At 40.7% G+C, this 20,894-nt stretch overlaps 1 protein-coding gene across 5 annotated transcripts in view; it reads left to right on the top strand.

Moving 5' to 3' along the window:
* SEMA6A (semaphorin 6A) overlaps positions 1–20,894 on the top strand; it is a 113,795-nt gene that overhangs the window by 56,251 nt on the left and 36,650 nt on the right. For all 5 annotated transcript variants that reach the window (XM_040579956.1, XM_040579953.1, XM_040579958.1 and 2 more), the window contains exons 4-15: positions 2,798–2,858; positions 4,315–4,377; positions 5,225–5,326; positions 7,892–7,982; positions 9,161–9,280; positions 10,371–10,459; positions 11,364–11,581; positions 14,421–14,552; positions 17,353–17,508; positions 18,938–19,114; positions 19,839–19,979; positions 20,075–20,155. In XM_040579956.1, coding sequence (XP_040435890.1) covers positions 2,798–2,858; positions 4,315–4,377; positions 5,225–5,326; positions 7,892–7,982; positions 9,161–9,280; positions 10,371–10,459; positions 11,364–11,581; positions 14,421–14,552; positions 17,353–17,508; positions 18,938–19,114; positions 19,839–19,979; positions 20,075–20,155 — 1,431 coding nt within the window. The remainder of the gene's footprint in view (positions 1–2,797; positions 2,859–4,314; positions 4,378–5,224; positions 5,327–7,891; positions 7,983–9,160; positions 9,281–10,370; positions 10,460–11,363; positions 11,582–14,420; positions 14,553–17,352; positions 17,509–18,937; positions 19,115–19,838; positions 19,980–20,074; positions 20,156–20,894) is intronic.

Raw genomic sequence — 20,894 nt, 5'->3', positions numbered from 1 at the left:
TATCAGATGTTGCTTTCATGATTTTTTTTTTAGACATTGAAATATAGTGAAGCTAAGTTGATGTTTGTGCCCAGCTATCGGAAGAACTATCAAAACAAATGATTAAACATTGAGAGTTTTTGGTTTGGGGTTATTGGGGGTTTTTTGTTTGTTTGCTTGTTTTAGAAAATCCAGTGTTTACTGTGCAGGAGAGGACTAACTCAGATCTGAGAACCGCTAACACTTTATTTCTGAGTGACTGGCACAGAACGAAATTTCAGTCGGTCAGTTGCTTATTTTGTCAAAGGGGATACGTGACTCCTGTATTAGCTATTACCAAATAAAATTTTGTGTCACTTCAGAAAGGCTTTATTTCATGTTATCAGGCAGAGATATCCAGCCAAGATAAATTAGAATAACTCAGCCAAAGCCCATGAAGCCATTCTGTCCAAGTATCTGGTTTGCAGTCTGCAAAGGATCAGCTCTGTTTTCTTTTTTCTCGTGGGAAGGGTATTCCCTGGCTGTCTCTCTCACACTCACTCACACCCGCGCACACACCCCCTTTTCTAAGTTTGCCATGTCTCCTCCTCCCATTGTCTTGTGCAGTGGCAGCTTTTGCTCACATTATCTGCCACCCCTCATGTGTATGTACAAAACAGTTTATTGAGCCCAGGAAGCATGGGGATGGCTCCCTCCTCATTTGCAGTTACACATTTCCAGACGATGGGCTGAGTGGCCAAGGGTCATGCACAGCCAGTGGCATTATTTAAATTCCCTTCCTCCACAAGATTATGCCATGGCAACAAAACTCAGTTCTGCTGACTGGAGGTGGGAAAAACGGAAGCTCTAGGATTAAGTCAATTTGTGTTAGAATAACTTAATTAGCAGCAAGCTGTACACATACCACAGCTAGTAGATAGTAGGAGTTGAGCAGCAGTGGGAAAAGGAGGGCAAGGACAATCCCACATTGTCTGTGGTTAGAGAGCCCTCCCCTGAATATGACAGCTCTTTCACTCTCTGCTGACACATCAGCAACTATGTTTCATGTACAGCATGAGAAAATTATATGTAATTTGCCTGATACTAACCCTCTTTCAGATGATCCCATAACCTAGCATCCGAGTTTTCTTTGGACTGTTTCTTGAACCAGAAAGGGAGTCCTCTGAAGGCTTTTTTATTGAAAGGAACCAAGTAACTCAAGACCCATTCTAAGTACCACCACTGTATTTTCTAATTACCTTGTTTAAAAAGAAAAAAATCATAACCCCTGAAAAGCAAGACTGATGATTAAAATCAAGAGTTGTGCAGGAAGAAGGTTTTTAGAGCTCCAGCCACACCTAGTTTGCAGTTCAAGAGATTTTGTTTCTACTTTATATAGCAGGAGTGACAGCAACGAAGTGTGATGTACATAAAACGGAAACCGTGCAGTAACCTATGAAGCTGATATGATGCTAATAGGTAATTTTAGTCCAGCACCAACCCTGACCACTGCTCTGCCAGTTCAGTCAAGCAAATAATAAGCTGAAGCATTAAACCAGTCTTGGAAATAAATGACAGCTCTGGTTTTACAGACTCTGAGAAGAAAACCCACAACTCCTCTGTTTAGTATCTTGCAAAGCAAACAGCCTCAAGCGCTGTAGCAGACAGTAGATTTTGAAAAGCCAGTTCCCCACAACAATGCCGCCTCTTTCATCCATGTGAGAGAAGGGTTGCTTATTCTTCTTATAGCAATATGTTGAGTTTGCTTTATTTAAGAGACTAGCACTGTTTTCCCAAAACCCAATAAAATGAAGCTAACCTTCCTTGGATTTCTAAAATGGAAACAATCTATATCCTACTTTTAGCAGACCCCTCCAATGGTGTGCATCATGCTTCAGCTTCACAGCTTCCTGCATTTTGAAAAAAAACAATTGTTATTTCAAGGAAAAATTAGGTGCTCAGAGCCAATTTGATGTGGCGGTTAATATAGCATTGTGGGTTGGTGGAGGTTTTTTTTCCAAGTTTTAGGTTCCATACAAAAATATCCTTGTTCTCATCTTGCAGAGCGGAGAATGTTTAAAATTATCTCTTTACCTGAGTAGCTGTGTCTATTTCCTCTTTCCAAGGAGGGATTGGCAGCTAGTTGTAGAGAGTGACAGGTTCTCAGGAAAACAGGAAAGTAAGAGCAAGCAAGAAATGTGAACTTTTTTCAGAAGAGTATTTTGCAGTTTAGTTTGGCCACCAGTGTGTGAAGAGAAGAATGATTTCTGGGAATAGTTTTGTGGCTGTCAGCCTTTTGCCTACCACATTGTCAATCAAATTACCACAGCTGAGGTTAGACACATCATTTAAAAAAAAAAAAAAAAAAAAAAGAAACAGCATTAACCTCTTTTTAACCCGGAATGACTAAATGTGGCCCGGTGGCTGCTAGCCCAGGAATCTGGCAAAGGCTGCCTAAGAGCTATTGAAGCTGATTTCAGGATGCGCAAAAACATCTGCATGCTAGATCGTGGCATCTGCTGTAGGACCTATAGAGCTCATTATATGAGACTAATCTCCTTTCCAAAATCTCATTTGTTCAAATAATTGCTTTTGGGAAAGAATCTTGCTTTGAAGTTTTGTAGCATTTTTCTTTTTTTCTTAATGGGAAAGAAAACAGTTTATATATGAAAGTGCATCTCTGGGAGAAGCAGACAATGCTGTAAGTAATGTTCCCTGGTAAGACCTGTGATCTTTTTTTTTGAATGGATTATGGATTATCTTGTGACAGATAGCTCTCTTCATAGAAAATGAACTGACTACTCCATTTGACTTTGCGTTCATTTGCCTTTATTTACAGGGACCATATTTATACTGTTGATATGGACACATCACATACAGAAGAAATTTATTTTAGCAAAGTAAGTAGCTTTTATCATCATCCAGATATCAAGGACACTAGAACAAGCTTCAAATAAATAGGAAGATGGCATTGTTTCAGACAACTTGCCAGTGCTGCTGTAAAAACTGTAATAAGCAAGTAAGATGGCATTGCTAATCATATTGGGGGAAAGCTAGAATAGCAATCATGTCCTCTGTGAATTTCTGATAAGTGATTTAGCTGGGCTGATAAGCAATCTGTACTGAAATACAGTGAGGTCTCTGATGGAACATCTGTCAAACATCTATTAATTTATATTCAGCAGTTTTCTGTAACAGCTATACTATCTCAATTAAGTGTACTGAAACTTTCATCATAAAAAGCAAATGCTATCTACATATATTCATGCCCACAAATTTTATTGACTCATGCAAGTACTCACTAAATAAAATCTTATTATAACATCACTTTGTAGATGTATGCACATTATCTCCATGGGAAGTTACGTTCAAACTAAGAAAAGATCTGTCTACATTATCGTATTGTATATAAACATAAACATACTAGAAATAATCCCCCTTCAGCTCCTTTGCATTGCATTCACATTGTGTGATACATGCCAAACACAGCCTTTGTCCAGCAGAAGATACATGAATTTGGACATCGGAGGAATACCACTGTGGGAGGGGAGGGTGTTTCATTATAACTATGAATAATGCTGAAGATGAGCTTTTGCCCAGTTACTGATCAAAGAGTGAGAGCACAGGCTTGTGGTTACTCTTTCAGCTTGGAGCCCTTCATGAATACACAGTGCCTCCGTTTACTGATGGGAAGCACTGTCAGGACTATCGTGGCAATAGTGTTACAGTCATAGTACAGTATCTGTTACTGTCTTAGTCCATATGTTTTTAAATGGAGTTTTATTAATCAGCCTACCACGTTATACTATTCCTGAAACTCACCGCAAAAAAATCCAGGCTGGGATTTACCTTTAAATGTTCTGGAGGAAGAGTGTTAACAGATAAAGTCAGCAGTGTCTTGACAGGTGAACTGTAGTGGTAAGAATTACTTGAATTAGATTTATTTGCTAATCTAAAATGTCATCTTCCAGATTTAGAATCCCGTTAGGATTTATAGTCCGTAAATGTTTCTTCTGATTTGCAGAAAAAGATCAAATTAAAAGAAGAGAGTATCTAGTACTTTTAAGAAAAGTGCACATATTATTGGAAGTTGGCATATTGCTGAATTCTGTTGGTTTAGGCTTTAAAAAGCAGGGATAGGTTTCTAGTCTAATGAATAGATGGCAACACAAAATTAAGCGAATGCTCCACATCACAGATCTTTCCTTGTTGTGGTGAATTAATCATGGAGAAAGGGTACAGAAAGCTTTCAATAAATATATATTCAACAGCTAGTTTGCCCTGAGGGACTTCTACTTCTGAAATCAAATGCAACAACCTCTAGGCTCTAATTGATTTCTTTCTTGATTCTTGCAGAAATTGACATGGAAATCTAGACAAGCTGATGTAGACACGTGCAGAATGAAGGGAAAACATAAGGTAGGCGATTTTCATTTCTTCAGCATCTGCCACTTTAGTTTAGTTGCTTCACTATTATCCCAGACTGCTGTCTGTGATGTGAAATGGATCATGCCATTCACTTCTTGCCAGTAATTGCTTTTTCCATCAACTTACTGAAAGCTTTAATTTGCAAAAATAGTTTACTTTTAATGTGATAAAACGTTACGACAGGAACCACAGCAATATTCTGAAATACTTAAAAGCACTGAGGATTTTGGACATAATTCTTAGTGTACTGATTTTGCTTACCATTGCCTCAGAAATGCTGCTGTCCATTCTCCTGCAGGAATTTAGTGGTAAGTTTGGATAAAGCATTAGAAAGCATGAATGTGTACAGTTATAGAAGGACTGCTTCTTACACCAATTTTATCCTGCTGTAACCTAGGACTAGCATAAGTGGTATCAGAATTAGATGCGGACTCTTTGATTCTTTACACCTCTTTCACCTTCTAATTACAGATGCTTTATGCCAATACATTGCATGGTGATGTTACTGTCTTACAGCAACACAGATGAGATCAGCTCTTTCACTCTTGAGGAAAGCAACAGCTTTCAAACGAAAGTCACCTATGTGAACAATAGCAAAATCTGAGCTATAATATGAATATTGTATCTTCAGTTCTTTGTAGCCATTTTTAAACCACTGGCATATAAATCAATTGTGTCTGCTCATTGTCAGTTAAACATAGTTGAAATAAAGCCCAGAATATCACAGTGGCTACCAGCCAATTTCATTTTAGACCTGACAATGAAATATTGTGGCATAAAAATAAAACCAGATACCTAAAATGCAGTAGTTGAAACACTTTTTATTATTTTTCTTCAGGATGAATGTCATAATTTTATTAAGGTTCTTCTAAAAAGAAATGAGGATACACTGTTTATCTGTGGAACAAATGCATTCAACCCTTCTTGCAGGAACTACAAGGTATGTGATCTGTTTGTGGGATTTCATTTATGCCTTGTCTTTCTGTTGGATTTATTGTATTGGATTGTATGGATTATATAAACTGATGCTGCAGGTTACCTCTGGGGTAGCATGTTTTAAATGTCTCTGTTGTACTGGTCTCAATCCCAAAGCCAGTTCTCAAGATGCTTGAGGGCTTAGCACAGCAAAACCTGAGAAGATTAGTGTTGGGGACCCAGCAGATAGGGAACCTGTGGAGATCCTATGGCAGTGTGTGCTGTAGAAGTGATTGACAGCAGATTTCCACAGGGAAAGGTACAGCAAGAAGGTAATGTCCTCCTCACTAGTTGAGGATCTGCAAAGCCAAAACATTATCTAGAACAGTGTAGAAAACTGTGCTGGTCTGTGGATACTCAACATTAATTCCTTGACCCCAATTTCTTCCTTTGACGTAACGTGTCCCCATCATCTGCATTTTAATGGGGCCCATTTATTAAACTATTTCCCATTTTCTTAGGATTGCACTAGTATAATCTGATATAACCCCCAACAGTGGATGTCTCTGGGGTGGCTTTGAATTGAATTTACTTAGGCCCTTGATATCCAGGCTCTGCTTTTCCAGGCACTGCTGTGTCCCGCAGGTCATTTCTCATTCTTCTTCAGGAAAAAGAAAATTGAAAAATTCAGCTTTGCTAGTGCTGCTTCTGATAAAGTCACAGCACAATTCTCATTCATTTTATTGGGTAGAGAATTATTGTAAAAAACAAAGTCAAGGCCTTAACATCCAGGAAAACTCCTTCCTTTGTGGTATTTGCTGTGACTGCTGCTCTTCCTTGCTTTTTCTGCAATGCTGCTTTACCTTGCGTAGCCACTGTGATGGCTGTAGTCTGGGAAACGCACAGGAGAGAAGTTCAGGGTAGTCTTCAGTCTGTGGAGGAAGAATCAAATTTGAATAAAAATACAAACCTGCGTCATGATAACTGTGTGGTACAGGTAGCTTCTCTGTTAACAGCCGTTTCTTCTTTTCTTCCTTTCCTTGCATCCTGCTCCTAACATGCAATGAAGCTTCTCGGTCTCAGCACTGTATCTAGTCTTCCAGCACATTTTGTCATTTTTCAGTTCTCAATGCCATTAATGCAGTTAACAAATCTCAGCCAACCCCCTTTCTAGAAAGCTGTCTTTTAATACAAATACAGATTTCATTGGCATCTTGATGCAAGGGATATAAATGACTCTCCTTACCCTTACTGCAGGTGCTTCATTCCCCGTGATGCATGGCCTCTGCAGACTGCCTCACCTGTTGCTGAGCTGTGGGGGCTGGCTAGTAGTGCCTCGGGGAGTCAGCAGAAGGTCTCTCCCAACATCTGTGTGGGCTTTTTCTCCACGTATTTCTGCATTATTTAGAAAGAGCACTAAAGATGTGCCAAACGGAAAACAGCGTTGTCCCTCCACCCTGCCAGTGGAAATGTGGATGAGCCTGGGGTGTGGGGCTCAGTGCAGGGAAAGTTGCTCAGGACTGTAACTCGTTTCCTCTTGCTATCACATGAAATCCTTTTCAGCCCCTGAGTAAACACAACTAATTCCCTTCAGAGTAGATTTTGACAGGAAGGATACATGACAGAAAACAAACAGGGACAAATTGTCCACTGGAGGACTTGGGTGCTGTAACATACAAGCTAAAAGTTGGTTGGAGTAATAGATGATGCTGGGTGGGTTAGTTTTCATGCTCTGTGAATCTGTACTGTATGTAATTTATACAGTGTGAGCTGCTCAAGTTACTTGAATATGCTAGAAAGATTCTATGATTCCCAAACTACAGTAGTATAAGACTCTTAAAGAAGTAAGAGCTGTACCTTTCCCCCGTAGGTCACTAAACCCATTTGAACTTAGCATAAAGTTGATCTGTATATTTGTATCATTATCAGTGCCCAGGGTGAATTTATTTCCCAGGAGTTACACTTAAGCTTCAGATTTTACAATTCCAGCACAGATTAATTCTTGCCTGATGGTAAGAGGATTTCTCTGTGACACAGACCCAACTGATACAGTAAGACTTGAAGAGCATCCTTCTGAGTATGCAAATCAAGGAAGAGAGCATCACTGTTGAGACTAGAGCAGAAGGATCTCCGGACTTTGGGGAGAAAAATGCACACACAGATAATTGTCCTAGTGTTGTTTCTTCTGACTACTGTGGCTTGCAGTCTTTTTCTGTGTATAAGAGCGCTTCTGTTGGATCACTGTTGAGGATAAATTTTGAACCCTTGCCAGAACCACAGACCACATACCCTGCTACAGTTCAACAGGAAGCTTGTGTACAGATAAAATATAGACTGAAGACTTTTGTAAAATGTGTCAGGGTAAGAGTGATTAGCTCCAAAAGAGTGCCTGACTCACTGGACGCACTTTCTTCGGACTGATTTTATTTAACACTATGGGTTTTATCAGGTTTTTAATTCATAGTCAGGAGCACAGTTAGAGACTGAGGACCTTCCTCCCTGCCTAGAAAAGAAGAAACACTGTCATAAACCTCATCTTGGGTAAGAAGTTTTGTTTCTCTAGCTGAGGATCTCCCTTTTGTTTTTCCAGATGGATACCCTGGAGTTCCTGGGAGATGAATTCAGTGGAATGGCCAGGTGCCCCTATGACGCAAAGCATGCCAACGTTGCATTGTTCGCAGGTAAAGTGGTGGAGATAAACTTTTTGCTTTCTGTCTTGCAGTCCAGGCTTGCCATAGCACTGTGTCTCTGGAGTCCAGAATGCAAAGGGAGTGGATAATGACTAAAAATAGGGAGCATAGTGAAATCACTAGCACAGAAGTCTTCCCTTCTCTGGGATTAACTTCACTGCCATAAACATTGCCTGAAGCCTCAGTTTCCTGGTTCAATATTTCAGTATTTCCTGGATTCATGGTGGTATGATGCCAGACCAGTGTAAGGCAGCATTTCTGGCTGCATGCAGCTTCTACAGAAGTGAAGTCAAGGCTTGTGTGAACTTTAATGAGGAGTGGGCAGGATATGCTCTTTAGTAACTCTAAGCTTAAGTTAACCTTAGTAATAAAGGAAAGTAAGGGAACATGCTGTGATGTGCCCTTTTCTAGATCTAGAAGGAAAGGGAAGGTGATTTTATTTTAAAGCAGAAAACATCTCAATGTGGTGTTACCAGCTGTTGTAGATAAAGGAGAGAAGTGTGTTGATTAATAGTGTTTTACGCTGCATGCAGCAGAATACTGTGATTTCTATGACAATAGTTAAAAAAAGTGACTGCTTACTAATGGGGTCAATTTGGGCTGTTGATTGTGTGGTATTTTTGTACTTCTTTTCATGAATTCCTGATTTAATTGTTTCTTTACTGAACTTCTCTTAGTGTGAACCCTGCTGATCTTTTCTTAGATTTGGCTGTACAATAGGTGGTAAGAATAATACAGAAGTCACCCATGATAATGTCAGTCCTCCTCAGCAGGTGTGATGCTAGAAAGTAGAGCCTTGGTGCTCACATGGACACACTTTAGCTAATCATCTGAAGATATAAGAGTGTGCAGGTACTTCAGCCACTTGACAAAGTCTGTGGCCAAAGGGCTATACTGAGCACAAGTGTGTTTGAGGTGGCATCAGCTGCCTCACAAAGGAGAGGTTTTATAGCAGGTTGCAGTTTGGTTTTTAGTTCAGTATGACTTAACCCAAGCCAGAGAAGAGTTACTCCTTCAGATTTCTTCTCCCACAGCATCCCTCTGAAATTACTGTTTTGAAAACTGATGACTTGCTAGTTCAGTGCACGGTCCCATTTACCTGGCTGGATTTTTTCCCTGCCATGTTCCTAAGGAGATTGTTTCTTGTTTCTTCTTTCCTTCCTCCCCAGAGGGAAAGCTGTATTCTGCCACAGTGACCGACTTCCTTGCAATAGATGCAGTCATATACCGGAGCCTTGGAGACAGCCCAACTCTGCGGACAGTTAAACATGACTCAAAGTGGTTGAAAGGTAGATAAACAAAATGACAAAAGCAGCATCTCTGATTAGAGTCTTGGATTACTGACAGACCTCTCTGTCATTTCATTTTGCCAATGCTTTCTGGCAGAAAGAAGGAACTGGATTGCATCACTTACTTATACAGATCTGTTTATTTCTTCCCCTCTCCTCCTGACCCCCAGTTACTGGACCTGACAGAAACTGTGAGTGTGGTAGATCAGGATATATACTCCAGCCAGCTTTCCAAGCTGAAATCCATCAGTTTACAGCTGTTGGATGTAAAGATTGGAACTTACAGAGTTCGGTGTGCTTGGGCTCTGTTTGAAAATATTCCTGCCCCAGGCCTGTGTTAGGTAACAGTGAAAGCCTCATTAAGTATAGAGGGTTTGTCTTGTAACATTAAGACTGAATGAAGAACAATGAAAACAAAATTAATCCTTCATTAAGAGGAATGAAAATAAAATTATGGGAATGTTGCATAAAGCCTTTCTTTTATGGTTCTTGGGGACTGTACAGCTGCCATTGAATTAGGCAATTTCTGTGCTCTAAATGCCCTCATTGTTAAGAACAGTGTAGTTTAGCTTCACGTAGGCGTTATGAGTAGTTACCATTTGGAGTGATTTTAACAGTGAGCAAAGCCATAGTTTGAAGTCTTTTTCTGCATGCAGAAATGTTTTGCCAGGTGTCAACTTTAGCTGTCCCATTTTGCTTGCTGCTACAGACACGTGTGGGCAGAAACAGTTACATGGTTTGTTATTCCCTCCTCACACAGCCTGCATGCCATAAAGAGCACTGCTTGGACCACTCAGGCATGCGATTATATATAGTGTCTTTACTTTTCCTCGTACTCCACACAGGGCAGGTGTATTAGTGACAAACACTTAACTACCTTGCCATGATGTTGCACAGACTTGTCCCCAGCCATACTGTCCCGACAGTGATTCTTCTGCGGTGGTGATTTTGCTAGTTCTGGAAACTGAGCCAGTTTGCCTAATGTGGGCATTTTACCTTTGGATGTTTAGTGTAAATGTATTTGTCTTCTCTTTGCACGCTATATGCTGTACATGGTGCCTAAATAGGATGTCTTTGGTTTTTTTTATAGAACCATACTTTGTGCAGGCAGTGGACTATGGCAATTACATTTACTTCTTCTTCCGGGAAATAGCAGTGGAGTACAACAGCATGGGAAAGGTAAGGCAAAAACATTGCCTTGAATGACTTTGTCAGATTCAGGACAAGGAATACATACGCTATTCTTGGACCAATGCTGTTAGGAGTGACCTTGAAATAAGAACCATAAATCATGATGACAAGGTCATAATTTTGAGAAGATTCCTATCGCTCAAGCCAAAAGGTTGGTTGGAGTGAAACATTGCACTGTCTTGTAAGGAAACGAGGTTGTTTCTTACAGTGATGGTGTATGCTGGAATCTCTTTTTCAAATCGTAAAAAGAACAAGGCAAATGTAGTTAGTTCAGCATAGTAGCTAATTGTTAAAAATGGATCCCAAAGCAGGGAGATATTTTTCTTTAAGAAATCTAAATTGGAGTACTGTGTAAACAGGGGCAGGAATTCTGTGCTCTGCCATTCTGCAAAGAATAATTAAACACTTACTGCATTTTTGGTATTTTCACAATAGCTTTCTGCCTAAGCAGTCAGAAAAGCTGACCAGGGTCACAAAGGTGGAGGGCAGGAAGAAAAGCCTAGCAAGATTTGCATAGGTTTTAAAGTGCTGAAAACACAAGAGTCAGAGCAGGCAGTGTGGGTTGCAGGGATTGTGAATATAAAATGTGCTTTTGTTTGGGGAAATAGAAAGCTAAGCAGTCTGTATGGAAATGAGTTTTATATGGGTTGAGAACAGATCTCTTGAAGGATTTATGGCTGTATAGTAAATGCCACAGCCTTATCTTTTATAGTACACTGTTCCAAAGCTGCATTTTTCTCTGTTTCTTATTCGTCACAGGTTATGGAAACGTGGGATTAAATTAAGCACCTTGCTGTGTTATTCAAAATGTTTTAAAACCAGAATTCCAGCAAAGTCTTTAGTTCAAACAAACATTTCATTTTCTCCATTATTTTTGCTCTCCTTCTTCCAGGTAGTTTTCCCAAGGGTGGCTCAGGTGTGCAAAAATGACATGGGAGGATCTCAGAGAGTGCTGGAAAAACAGTGGACTTCCTTTCTCAAGGCTCGTTTGAACTGCTCAGTTCCTGGCGATTCACACTTCTACTTTAACATACTGCAGGCAGTTACAGATGTTATCCATTTCAATGGCCGGGATGTTATTTTAGCAACCTTCTCCACTCCATATAATAGGTATTAGGTGCAATAACCTTTTCCTTTATGATTTGCTTTTCACTGCAGGTTCTTTTTACTTTAAAGGTACAAGAATTGATTGCTCATACAATGTAATTATTATGTATCATGCGCTTACTGATAGTTTGTGTTTCATTTTAAGATACCCTGTTATTACTTGCTGCATTTTGTATCTGCTAATTTAGAGCAGCTTTCAGCCATTTACTATCTGGGCATGTTCCTTGGACATACTTTTCTTTACATGGGAATAATTTAGACTGGCCACTAAGAAGTTGTGCAGCATGTAACTTGCAGAATGCTGTTCCAAAGAGAAAATGTGGTATTTTTTTTCTCACAGAGAAAGGACTGGGAGTGTCCTATTCACATCTAAATCCCCAAGAACCACGTTAGTACTCCTTCCCTTTATTTCATGCATCTATTGAGTCTTGCATTTTCTGCTGGGAGAGCCAAGATCCTGAGCTGTCCTGCTGGCTGTGGAGGAGGGTCCCCAGAACACCTGTCTTTCATTGTTTGTGTGGTTTTCTAAAAGCATTGGTTCATCTGAAAAGAATTTATTACAATTACACATTATAACATATTATTCCAGAAGTTACTAGAAGAGTAACTGTATCTAATTAGTGAGGTCTGCCAGAGAAGTTAAAAAAAAATAGTAGCATTCTAATTAAAAAATATATTGCTGTTTCACAGAGTAACGTTTGAGCTCAAAGGGGAACTTTATTGCTGAAATTCATCTGGTTTTGCTGTACACTTGCCACCTCTTGTCAAAGCCTGACCTCAGTGAGGTCATGCACAGAACTGACTTCAAGTAAGAGTAAGCCCAGCTGTGTAATGTGTAATCACTGCTTTTGACATCAAAACGATAGAAACTGCTATGGAATAATTATGCCACCAATAGGAAATACAGGCTTAAATTAAGATGATCTCTTTTTATGCAAACTGGTTTAATAAAAACAAGTAAACAAACAGATTCAGCACCAGAAAATAGGTTGTGTTTTGAGTTTATCTCAAAATGGAGATTGTCCTCTTGCTCCGCCAGTATTTTGTGTGGTGTACTTTTCCTTAAACCCTGCATTTTGACATCTAAGTACTTGGTGTTAAAATCAAGATACTATTTTATAAGCCTCATTTTTTGCCAGACATTGAAGATGACAGGAAGGCACATAGGCTTGGAGACACCCCGTTAACAGACCTGCTTCTGACGTGGATGCATCTCTCATTCCTCCTTCACTAAGGAAAAGCAACAACAAATATCTTTGATCTCTAGAACAAAGCTTCCCCTTAGAGTGAGGTGGAAGACATTCAGTATACCTGAGGCCACCCAGTGTAGGAGCTGCTGATGGGTTGTAATCCAGTGGTTGGGAGATGGCTTGGCTGTGACCCACAGTACTCTGTCCTTATGGCTTTATCACACTGTGGACCTGTGAATTGCCATCCTCAAAAGTGGAAGCTGTTGCAGTCTTCTCACCAGAGGGATCCCTCCATCACTGTGTTTTGAGCACAATTCTCAGCACTTCTAGTTCTGTATAGCACACCTCAAAATTTTAGGATTGTTTTCTCTTTAGGGCTTAATTCAGCAAAGTGCAAGATCTAGCTGGAGTGGATCCTGAGCTGTCTTTTAGGGTGCGGTCGTGTGTGTGGCCAAATACACCCTCGACCAATTCTTACATGCACATACATGTGACTGCCTCCATTTAAAACTCTGTCTGTTTATTACCACTTTAATATAAAGCTTTGAATTTTCCTTCCATATAAAAACACAGTCTGTGGAGGTCAAAGTTAAGACTAATACTGTCTCCTTACTTGTTGCAATTCAGTAATAAGCATTTTGAAACATTTTAATATTCAAACAGTTATTTTTGTATCGGTTTATTTACCTTTTTGAGTTTAGTTTTATTCTCTGTAACAGTATTACAGTTCCTACATTTTTTCTTTGGTGTATAATAACCTACTAGCTAAAAGCAGGACTGAAAACCTCAGCCAGCTGGGTTCATGATATTTACCTGATAAAATCAAGCAGTAAAAGTCAAACACAAATACAGTAGTTCATGTTTAAAAAAAATGAAAAGTTGACAAATGAATAATTCATGCTTCCAAGTGACTGACCATGGGAAACCTGTAAGCCTTTTAGCAAGTATATAGGTAAGGCTATAATTACGTTTAAACAATGCTGTCATGCGATTGCATGCAAGTAATCAAGATGTTGAAATTTACAACTTTATGAACTAAAAATAAAATTGAATTTCCTTCTATAAGCTCATTACACCTCATTGAGTTAAGCAAATTCCTCAGCATAGTTAACTCCTTTCAGTTGGGAAAACTCGGTGGAGATCAGGCTGTGGGAGGATCAAGTAATAACATGTAAATGCTAAGTCAATGGCACATTGCAGCTTGCTCCCAGTTTGATCAACACCAACTTCTGAACTGTCTGCAGTTTATTTCTGAAGCATGACAGGGACTGTAATAATTAATACTGAGAGATGTTGTGGCTTACAAGAACTTACGTTTCCAAATAATGGGCTCTGAATGAAACTGACTGTTACTCCTCATGCTTTGCCAGTGGTACCCAGAGTTTCCAAGATTCTTTCCCTTCTTCAAGATTATTGCAAGTACTTTATGCTATAGAGGCTCTGAAACAAATTATACTGGCAGGAGCTGTCTGCTGATTGGTATATTTCAGGCTTTTCCATGGGGCTGGCTTTTCCTGTCAATACTCAGAGGTTACAGAGTTCAGGATTGAGTAGTCTGTGACAGGAAGACTTCTATACAGCATGCTTTTTACTCAAGATTTTATGCATAACTGCAGAATGAGTAACAATTTCTGGGAAATGTCACTTTGCAGCATCCCCGGCTCTGCAGTCTGTGCCTATGACATGCTTGACATCGCCAATGTATTTACTGGGAGATTCAAAGAACAAAAGTCTCCAGACTCCACATGGACACCAGTTCCTGATGAAAGAGTGCCCAAGCCCAGGTACATTTCAAGTATAGTGATATTGTTCTGTTCCTGCATGCAGAACAGAGGGGTTTGATAATTTGAACAGCCTTGTGCAGGTACAGTTGAAGACAGGTGTTGTAGCAGTAAAATAGAAATTGAGTTGCATTTGGATCTAAGGTATACAAGTGAGGATTTTTCCACTTAAACAAGAATTTTGTAACATAAATCAGGCCAGTGTCAGATCCACTTGGCCAGAATAATCTATCCCGTAAGAGTAGTGTGAATTGCACACCTGTTGCAAATTGGTTCAGTAACGGATATATCTCATTACAAAGCCGGTTCTGTGGTTTGCTCTTCTGCAGTTAACATGTGATTTATGTGCCACAGACAATGTAACATGGGGAGAAAAAACCAGCATTCCATCAAAATGGAGGTTTACCACATTCCACCTATGAGTTGTTTTCACTACTTCCGCTTCCCTCTGGTTTGCATGTGGCTTCTCTATTGCACTCTCTTTTGTATTTACAAGCACCCATTTCGTACAAGTTGCCATTGACAGCCACTTGTTAACTCATTTACACCAGTGGTGTTTTGCTCCGAGAATTTGATATGAGTGTAGATAAAGCAAATTCATTTATCTCGGCCAAGCTCTACCACTTTAATGCACGTTTTACATTGTTTGTGGTATCTTACTTGACTTCAAAGGAAAAAATGCATCTGAAGCTCTGTGGTGGCAACCGAGCTTCTGCCTAAGTCCAAATTTGGCCCATCATGTTTTAGAATTGCCGAGTATAGTATTCCTGTGCTGTCTTTATTCTGAAGTTGTCACTCAAGAGAAACCTGGAGGTGACTGGAAAAATCTGGTAAATTCTGTGTCTGTATTTGGCCTGCTACAAAATCCTGTTGCTGGCTTTTCTTCTCCTTTTTGCAGTGTTTCAACAACTCACTGACATGGTGGGCTGCCTTGTAGTGCAAGGCTGCGCAAGGGCTCCAAGTTCATTAGTCTGGAACTTACTTGGAGAAAGAGTATTGGCCTGGAAGGACGAAAGGAGAAAGAGAAACCTTGTCTTTCAGTAGGAAGGAAGAAAAGAAAGTTGCATTATGAGTTTGTGGGATGAGCCAATAGCAGTCAAACAGTTATGATGAAGATGGGATAATACTGCTCCTTCTAAGCCAGCAGGCGATAACATGAAGTGAATTTGTGAACACTGTTTATGTAACATTTGCCCATCAATCTGCTTAATAGAAATAATCATTACTGCTAACTCATGTTGAAATGCATGAGAGGCACAAGACGCCTTTGAAATAAGGTCATTTTTGTTTGGCGGTCTCAGTATGGTGCAGAAACATTAGTGCTCCTATTGATCCTAACATTTCTCAGAAATATACCGAATCCTTTCAGGAGCCTCGCTTCCCTTTTTGGCCAAGGTGCACAGCAGTGTTTACAAGGTTTTACATTTACTGGATTAAACCAGTTTTGAAATTGAAACAGGATTAATTCAAACATGTGATTAGTATTTAGGAGGAAATTGGCCTCCACATTAGATATACAAAAATCTTGGGCACCACTTTAACAGAGGGTGTAGGCTGTTCCCTGGAGTTTGTCATGAATCAGTACCCTTGCAAGGACCGAGGAAACCAGTGATGACCTTGGTTTCTCCTTCTCACCCTCTGTCACTAATTCTATATGCAGTTGCAAGACAATGGAAGTATTTTGGGTATGAAGAGGCAGAGCACACAGTCTCTGCATGTAGTATTCACTGTGCAGCCATGTGGGACCAGACTCACTGACCCAGCTAGTCCCCTCCAGTCCTATGCTACCTTCCTACATAACATCTAGTTACCTAAGGTTTGAATATTTACCTAAATCTGAGCAACAGATACGATAGGACCAGCACTATATTTTGTGCAAGCTGGCATTACTCCATTGATGTCAGTGGCTCTATCCATGTCAGAGCAGATGAAAATTGAACACTGCAGTGTATCTGTGAGTGGGCAGCTCATCTTTCATCTTCCCATCTCACAGTGGCTCAAAGGCTTGAAGAATCATAATGCTGTAGGAAATGGGATCAAACAGACCTTTTATTGGAGAAAATAAACCACAAAATATTAATAATGGGCAAAGTATTTTGGTGCTTCCTCTGTAGAGGTGACCTGCCCCAGCAGGAAGGTTAAGTTATCTCTGAGGAGCAGGGTAGGTTTTACAAATATGGTGAGCTGATTTGCGTTTAAATTGTCAAAAAATGGTTGATAACGTTTTGGTGAAACTCCTCAGTGTGCTACCATACTCAGATCATCTCATCTAAATTGAAAGAAGGGTAAACCCAATGTTTACATGGATGCTTGCTGGGTTGTTTTCACCAATAGCGGGCTTTCTACCAGACAGGACTGAAAGCAGCATTCGTTCACACAGGCTAAAAAAAACCCCAACAACTTCCTTTTGTATATTAGGGGATGCTTTTATTCAGGAAAGAGCAGTCAACTAGGCAAGTTACAGAACAGAAAGCACCTATGCCAGTGGGCAGCATCAAGCCAGATGCAGACATGCGGTGATTAGGTTCCGTGTGAGCAGATGAACTACAAACTGTGTGTGTCACACTCCTGCTGAAGAAATGTTTTTGTGCTTTTAGGTGGCATGTTAAGTCCTTTTGAGTGGAGGACAGAGTAGGATTTTAGGCACCCCCTGAGGGGCTGAACAAGTCCACTAGACTTCTCAGTCCTTCATTTAAACCCTTGTAATGCACATCAGATTTCACCAAGGCCAAGGGCCTCATTACAGGAGATTTGCCCTAGGCATCAAGTAAGTGTTCTGGCTTTACTCTCTTGTTTTATTTAGGCCTGGTTGCTGTGCTGGCTCTACATCATTAGAAAAATATGTAACCTCTAATGAGTTCCCGGATGATACCCTGAACTTTATCAAAACACATCCATTGATGGACGAGGCTGTACCTTCCATTGTCAATCGACCTTGGTTCCTGAGAACAATGGTCAGGTACGTACCCTCAAGCGGACTGTCGTCCTCATTGTAGCTGTCAAGTGGTACCAATAGTCTTGCTCAGGATACTCTCAAACTCTGTAAACATCCTTGGTGCGCTGGGCATGAATCCAGGTAGGAATGATGGTAGTGCTGAACAAATGCCGAACTCCCTGAGCAGCATTCAGGATGGGAAAAAAACTCCTTTCCAACCACACTGCTGAAACCGGATCCTGGAGGAAATGCTGTGCAGGGAAGGTTGACCCGCCTGTTGGTGTGCGGGTCAGGGTTTGAGACAGCTCTGTCGAAAACTTTGGGCAAGGATCAGCAGACAGCCCAGGGATATGTACACAGGCTACAAACATGTCTACCAGGATATGTTCACAGGATATGAAGATGTCTGTCTTGTTATGTACTGGTATGTTTTAATGTTTACAGAAGTGCACAGGCAGAAGTAGTCACATAATCCGTATCCTTTCTGTGGCAACAAGAAAAAAAAATAATAAGGAAGAGATTTGAACAAAGACTCATAAATCAGCAAGCCTCAAATACACCATCCCTTTCCTACTAAAATACATTCCCACTCTCTGCTGTGGTCACTGTACTACTTATCTACCCTCCAGTAGTGAACAAAATAATGTGACTAATTTTGCTGTATTTTCCTCTTTTCTTCTATACAAGGGTAGAGTTTTGTGTCAGGCAGTGTTTAGCTCGAGAAGGGGCTGACTTAGTTTTAGTAAGGTATCTTATGTCAGATTTTTATGTCAGCTTCTGTACCTCCAACAAAAGACAAAGGCAGAAGTCGCTCCAGAGCACTTTACTTTGATCGCCAGTGCCAGATAACTGATACCGAATCACCAGTACTTGCTTTCAATAAATTATGTCATCCCAAGATTCAATATCACCTCAGTACTGAACTTGCTTAGTGGCAGTTGTGTGATCATTTTTAGTGAGATAAAATGGTGTTTAGCATCTCACTATTCCACTGGCACAGCTTTTTCTGCCAAAAAATTTGAATGTAGATCAGTTACCATTACTGCTGCTTTTAATGTGACAGAGCTTGAAATTAAAAAAAAAAAATAAAATTGCACTGTGCTGATTTTCTTTCCCTGCCTGAAGAAGTCACCAGGCTAGTAGTTTGCTTTTGACTGGAAGTATAATTCCTAAATGGCCTCAGACGCTTAGCACACCTTCAACTCCCTGCAAACACTTTTGATAGCTCTTGGACATACAGACATGCAGACAAACACACGAAAATTCCCCACCATTTGGGGAGCTAAACTGGTGCAGTCTATGTTGATTTACAGGGTTATTCAGCTAGGAAAAGTGCTGATATATGTTACGTGGTTGCTAGAAGGCTACCACACAGTTATCTGAAGTGGAAAAAGTGGTAGAATAAATGGCAATCTAATCCCAAGTGATGCAAAATGCTGTGTTGTTATTCTAGATACCGCCTGACCAAAATTGCCGTGGACTCTGCAGCTGGGCCTTATCAGAACTACACCGTGGTTTTCTTGGGATCAGAGAAGGGAATCATCCTGAAGTTCTTGGCACGGACAGGAAACAGTGGTTTCCTAAATGACAGCCTTTTCCTGGAGGAGATGAACGTTTACAATCCTGAAAAGTGTGTATCTGATTCTTCATACTCATGTATGGGTGACTTTGAGCTTCCGATTTCCCAGAGGGTGGTTTGTCCCATGAAAAGGGAAGTGGTTAAAGAAGCCAGATTTTTTGAGTAATTTTAAATTGTTTGGGGAGGGGATGTCTGCTTATCAGTCTCTACAGTGCAGTAAGATTTTTTTGTTCAGTATGTGTAGAAAATAGCCCGTCCTATGCAGCAGTTGGTGGATAATTAAAAGTGAAATTCTGCAAAAGAAGATTAATTTTCTAATCCTATAAAAAAAAAAAGAAGATTCCTCTCCAAGTAACTCAACAACCAGCAAGCCACTCTCCAAGGGAAATTTCCTGCATTCCAGCCTTCCTCAAATATGCCTAAGGGGCCTTTGAAGTGGGCCACAATCATGCAGAAATTTCAGCTACTTTGAGTGCTGGAGAAGAATAAACACAGAAAGTGAAGGGCACTCAGAAAGCTTGCCTGGTGTGCTGTCTCTCTCCACTTCTTGTTCCCCTGTCCCATGCATTTTTAATACTTGTTTATATGTCTGTCCGTGTTTTTCGTGGCTATTGTCTGTTCTTTTTCCTTGGTTTGTTCAATTCTCTCTGAGGTTTGAGGGGGAGAGGAGGGCTGGGCAGCTGTGGGGGCAGTTCAGCCCGAGGGATCACTAAGTTTTCATCTGGTTTCCCAGCAGAACTCATTTACAACCTTATCTCACTTTTTTCCAAATTAGGTGCAGCTATGAAGGGGTTGAGGACAAGCGGATTGTGGGCATGCAGCTTGACAAGCCCAGCAGTGCCCTGTACGTTGCCTTCTCCACCTGTGTCATCAAGGTTCCCCTGGGACGTTGCGAGCGTCATGGCAAATGCAAAAAGTATGTGTTTTATGGTGGTTGTCAGAAGGCTACGCACAAGGTGTGGGGAAGGTGGGAGTGCTTACGAATGCCACCTTGTGCTCTTCTTTCTCAAGGGCCTGCATAGCATCAAGAGACCCTTACTGCGGATGGGTGAAGGAGAGTGGGGCGTGCACACAGCTGGTCCTTGGCTCCAAGTGAGTAATGGCTCCGGCTGGATGGGCCATGAAGCTCTGGCAGTGGCGCCAGGGGGTCTTGGGCAGAGCTGTTTGAAACATGGGGCTCTTAGGGAAGGAAAAATGTGGGAAAAGTTTGTTTCTACCTTATTTGCATTCACCTCTGAAATGTCACACACATTTTTTTATGTGAACTCTCAGCTGATTGGTAACTGCTGAAAGAGAAGAAAGAAGAAAATGAAAGAGCTGTACTAAGGTCCACATGTTATTGAAAGGAGGGAACTGGATGAGTATGTCTGGACCAGCCCACACTGGAGCCATCACAGCTGATTAAAGAGGCAATAGAATCCAAATTAAATTACTGAAGCAATTTGTCCACTGAAAACAAAACCAGTCCTTCTAATTTACTGTGCATTACTAAGAGGAATCACAGAGCCCAGTAAAAGCTTAAAGCAGATTCAGAGAAGTGCTGGAACTCCCCATGGTTAGCAGTAGAATTTAATTATTTTATAATCATAAAAGTCGGTGAAGGTTTAAATGTGGTTACTAAAGCCTCTTTGCAAGGGGCAGACCCACTTCAGACCTCTTGATTTCTTGGCCACATCTGGCACACCCTCGTGCTTGCCTGCCCTGAGGAACAGCTAAACCTCCTCCAGGTAGCAGTGGAAATACAGTGCAAACATCACACAGACCTCGGCTGCCCCACTTAACCCTGCTGGTCTGCTGGTCTACAGGTCTTCAGTATTTAATGGAGGAGTTA

This window comes from Falco naumanni, chromosome Z (assembly GCF_017639655.2).
Source record: "Falco naumanni isolate bFalNau1 chromosome Z, bFalNau1.pat, whole genome shotgun sequence".
Taxonomy (NCBI): domain Eukaryota; kingdom Metazoa; phylum Chordata; class Aves; order Falconiformes; family Falconidae; genus Falco; species Falco naumanni.
Note: the sequence above shows the minus strand (reverse complement) of the source record. Positions and strands in the feature narration are given on the sequence as shown.